The following is a 4,416-nucleotide window of genomic DNA, read 5'->3' as shown; positions in this document are numbered from 1 at the left end:
CCTCTGCCTATTGGCTACTTAACACCCTTTAGGACAAAAAAAATACAAAAAAAGCACTTTATCTGATTTGCTTTTCAAATGTACATGTTTGGTGCTCTTGTTGGAAGCAATCACTCCCCTATTGCTGACTACAAATGATCTATAACTTGGCTAATAACTCACTAACTACTATGAGGTTGCATACATACCTGCCAAAATTCAGCACAATGCAAAAAAAATGCAAATAAAGTTTATTTTCTGATATTTTATACAACACTTTTATTTACAGGGACGATACACAATTTTTCTGTCAAAGTAACACATTTTATCCAAAGGATTAAAATAATGAAAGTGCTTATATGGGTCAAGGTATCACAACGACAAAGGCAGCAAACAGTGGCAAAAAAAGACAAAAAAAAGGAGTGCTGGCTTTACACATGACATAACAAAACTGGATAACGTACATTTCTAGTCTACAGTCTAGGGGAAACAGGTAACGGATATTTATGAGGTGTTGGATGAACAACACTGGATTGTATTTACACCAACGTGAGCTTATGAATTCAAGTGGTCCATGCAGACAGGAGGAAAGATGTCGGCGAAGAACCAATGGCCAGCACACAGCAGCAACGACAACAGCTGGCTACGTGAACTGCAAGTAGTTTCCAATGTGTTCCCTTGGCCATACGAGTTCTTGTAGAGCTGAATAGTTTGACCTAAGTTCAACTACAAGTGGTGAGCGTCCCTTTACGAAACAGTACATCAAAATGCTGCATTATAGTTTCACTAAATGCTAAAAACTGAGGAGACATTTTTCTCCATTTATCAACCAAAAGCAAACCTGTCCCAGCGTCATTGTCCACACCGTTTTGTTCCAACTAAAGGTTGCTGGAGTCACACAGTGGAACCGTGTAGGCTATACAAACTACGAAATGCACACAGAAAATGTCTAGATCTGGGAGTGGTAGTAGTTACTAAACACTTTTGGCTAACGAGTAAGAGACTTTGTAAATATTCAAGAGGGGTACTAAATATACTGTACATAGAATGATAGTGTAATGCAGGGTTTCCCAAACTTGGTCCTCGGGACCCCAACAGGTGCATGTTTAGGTTTTTTCCCTACCACTACACAGCTGATTCAAATGATCAACTAATCATCAGGCTTTGATAATTTAAATTAGCTGTGAAGTGTTAGGGCAAAAACCAAAACGTGCACCGAGTTTGTGAAACGTTGGTCAAATGGATATACAAAACAATTTCTTAACACTTCCCAAAAATATTCTCCTCTACCACGTTCAAATTCTTAACTATACTTGATGTAAACTGTGAGCAATAAGCTTCACAAGCTGTTCAGTGCTTGAATTATTATTATTATTGATTGTTTTACAAACAGTGTCTGCTCAAATATGTTTTCATTAGCTACTTACTTTAACTCAACAAAGTAGCAATGACCAGCACTTAGGTCACAGCATCAACAAAAACACCTAGCCCCCACCACAGGTGCCTGCCCAGTTGCAAGCTGTTGCAGGGTCATGTTCATTAGGGCACACCATAGAGAAACATTTCAAAATGTTGTGCACTGGAAAACGAAAAACGACCATTTCTTATTGGACAAGTTCAGATCAGTGGAGGCTGGTGGGGGGAGCTATAGGAGGACAGGCTTATTGTAATGGCTCCCAAGTGGTACAGCGGTCTAAAGCACTGCATCTCAGTGTTAGAGGCGTCACTGCAGACCCTGGTTTGATCCCGGGCTGTATCACAACCGGCTGTGATCAGGAGTACCATAGGGCGGCACACAATTGGCCCAGCGTCTTCCGGGTTAGGGGAGGCCAGGGTAGGCAGTCATTGTAAATAAGAATTTGTTCTTAACTGACTTGCCTAGTTAAATAAAATGTTAAATAAAAATAAAAAACATTTAAGAAATGGCTGGAATGGAATAAAGGAACGGAGTCAAACGGGGTTTCCATGTGTTTGATACCGTTCCATTAATTCCATTCCAGCCATTACATTGAGCCCGTCCTCCAATAGCTCCTCCCATCAGCCACAATTGGTTCAGATAGTAACTCCCCATTTCAAACCGCATTCTTCCATTTCATGCCTGATGAACACAACCCAAGTGATGTGGATACGGACGTTGCCCCTGTCCTCAGGAGCCAGTGCAGTCAGTGTACGTGGTGACCATGTTCCCCCTGCGTTGTGTCACTGTTCTGCAGTGTTGCTTCGCGGTAGTACTCTGAAACCTGCTCTCAGTCTGCTTAGTAGTATCCCTGTGAAAAGTAAACCTCTTCATGTCGTTAAACATGCCGTCAAAGCCACCACCACCTGCTGCTCCAAAAGCACCCTGGGAGTGTCTCTTGTGTCTGCTGTGATGGGCCTCCTGGTGGGCCCGGAAGTGATCCTCGAAGTGCCTCTTGTGACGGGCGTGCCGGTTCTGGCTGTAAATATCAAAGTCCTTGAACATGTCGCCAAAGTTGAAGGGCTGGTGGACGTTTGGCCCGTTTCTGCCTTTGGTTCCATCGTTATGGAATGTGCCATGTCCAAACTGGTCATACTCTTGTCGCCTCTTCTCGTCTGACAATGTTTCATATGCTGTAGATGAGAGAGTTGCAAAAAAAGGGTTTAAGATCATACCAATGATTCTATTAGCAGTCGTATAAAAAACAACAGTGATGTAATTTGGCTACAACACAATAATAAGAAAGAAAGCGCTGGAACGCGAGTAGTCATTTTTACATAAATAAAGACACGACAGTAAAGTATCAACCTGTAATAGGAATATTAAAGATGACTAAACTTCATATCTCATTTAGCATGACCAACACAATGTTAAGCGTATTTTGAGTTTCTGTAATACAAATCCTTTGCAGAGTTACACTCAAGGTGTGGGTTGATGGTTGCTAGACCGGAAGCCAAATGGTATGGATTCTCATATCTGTTGATAGCGATTGACTCCAGACTGGAGGTACAAGGACGCACTGTTTATTCACTGTTGTATTGTATTGATGACATTCTGTGAACACTGTGCGAGTCTGTAGCAGCTGACAAAGTCACTGCCTTTTTGTTTTGACTTCCTACAGAACATTTGGCACTTTTTGATTAGGATATAGGGGCCTGCTCAGAGAAGGCCAGTTAGACATTTTCTCTGCTTGTGCTGGACTTGCAACTTATAATACACCAGATTGACTCTTAAATTTACTTTATCTGGGACTGCTCTTCTCCTTTGTTCACCTGGAAATTCCTATTACACTTACCCTCAGCAATGTCTCTGAACTTTGTCTCAGCATCTGGGCTCTTGTTCTTGTCTGGGTGATACTTCATAGCCAGCTTGTGAAAAGCCTTCTTTATCTGACGCTCGTTGGCATCTTTCGGCACTCCCAATATGTCATAGTAGTCCTTTTTGGCCAGTATTAACTCTGTTATTATCAGGATACAAACTGCAAATGCGAAGGCTGACTGTGAAGTTGCCATGGTGCTGGTGGCTTCTGTAAAGTAAATTTGGGAGGAGTAGAAGAACAGTTGACGTTACACTACAGCATACACATGTAAAAAACGTACAATGCATCACTGAGACCACAGTACCCTGTATTATTTATGCAAAGGAGTGGGCAGAAAAGGTATACTACTAGTATTGATATAACCTCCAACCTAAATATCCCACATCATATAGTAGAGTAGTTTTAGCTAATCGTGTGACCTATTTCACTATCAATAGTTTCTTGAGTTGAGAAAAGTGATATCACACTTACTCTGATCAGCTGCATCTTGACGAAGCTATTTACAGTATTGATGGAGACAGGCAGGCAGATTGAGCCTGGTTGAACTAGTTAACGTTAGTTAAGAAAACTCCGTTATTAACCTGAACTGACACGATATTAGCGATATTTTGTATGTATTTTTCTCATTCATCCAAAGATAAGGGCACAACAAACGACACATTGCTGGTGATGCTGGTGATGATGTTGGCTATCTTATATAACGTTAGCTAACGTTTGCTAATTAATGTTAGCTGATGGTTAGTTCACAATTTAACGCTAGCAAGCTTGATTGCCCAGTAAAGCCAAAAAACAATGATTGAATGACCCTAATCATGGACTTATGCGAGGAGTCAAAACTGCAACAATACAGTTTCACTTACATTTTTGCTGAATTGCGAAGGATAACTTCAGTTAATAAGTCGCACTATTTTTGATATTTTGATGCTCCCTCGCGCACCTTCTTCTTCTTTGGTGGTGTTTAGGGCGGACTACACCGGAAAAGGTTTATTGCTGCCAACTACTGGATGCGAAGGTGAAAATGAGGGGAAATCGAAAACGGAAAGGGAAATAAACTGAAACCAAAGACAGTAGCTACGGTATGAAGAACACTAGATGCATCCTAATTAAGAAAAAAAACATTATTTTACAATGAGTGGATGGAGAAAGGTATCTGGTATTTTCC

The 4,416-nt window shown here is 41.1% G+C and overlaps 1 protein-coding gene across 2 annotated transcripts; it reads right to left on the bottom strand.

Moving 5' to 3' along the window:
• Positions 1 to 1,956: 1,956 nt before the first annotated feature.
• Positions 1,957 to 4,205, bottom strand: LOC111952647 (dnaJ homolog subfamily B member 9-like). 2 transcript variants are annotated; one of them, XM_023971541.3, is made up of 3 exons: positions 4,115 to 4,205; positions 3,231 to 3,461; positions 1,957 to 2,568 (listed from the first exon to the last, which is right to left on the bottom strand). In XM_023971541.3, exons 2-3 carry the CDS (start codon positions 3,445 to 3,447, stop codon positions 2,126 to 2,128), a joined length of 660 nt encoding a protein of 219 aa, XP_023827309.1. In that variant the 5' UTR covers positions 3,448 to 3,461; positions 4,115 to 4,205; the 3' UTR covers positions 1,957 to 2,125. The 2 variants fall into 2 exon arrangements, with proteins under 2 accessions (XP_023827309.1, XP_023827310.1); XM_023971542.3 differs by having other exon boundaries at positions 3,726 to 4,199.
• Positions 4,206 to 4,416: the final 211 nt, after the last annotated feature.

This window comes from Salvelinus sp. IW2-2015, linkage group LG26 (genome assembly GCF_002910315.2).
Source record: "Salvelinus sp. IW2-2015 linkage group LG26, ASM291031v2, whole genome shotgun sequence".
In the NCBI taxonomy this organism is placed as follows: domain Eukaryota; kingdom Metazoa; phylum Chordata; class Actinopteri; order Salmoniformes; family Salmonidae; genus Salvelinus; species Salvelinus sp. IW2-2015.
This window is presented reverse-complemented; position numbering and strand designations above follow the sequence as displayed.

What these genes read in the sequence shown, in the direction of transcription:
- LOC111952647 (XM_023971541.3), bottom strand. Translation starts at nt 3,447, where the DNA reads ATGGCAACTTCACAGTCAGCCTTCGCATTTGCAGTTTGTATCCTGATA. An exon ending in GTTCAGAGACATTGCTGAGG is followed by an intron (nt 2,569 to 3,230) that starts GTAAGTGTAATA and finishes TCTCATCTACAG; the next exon opens with CATATGAAACATTGTCAGAC.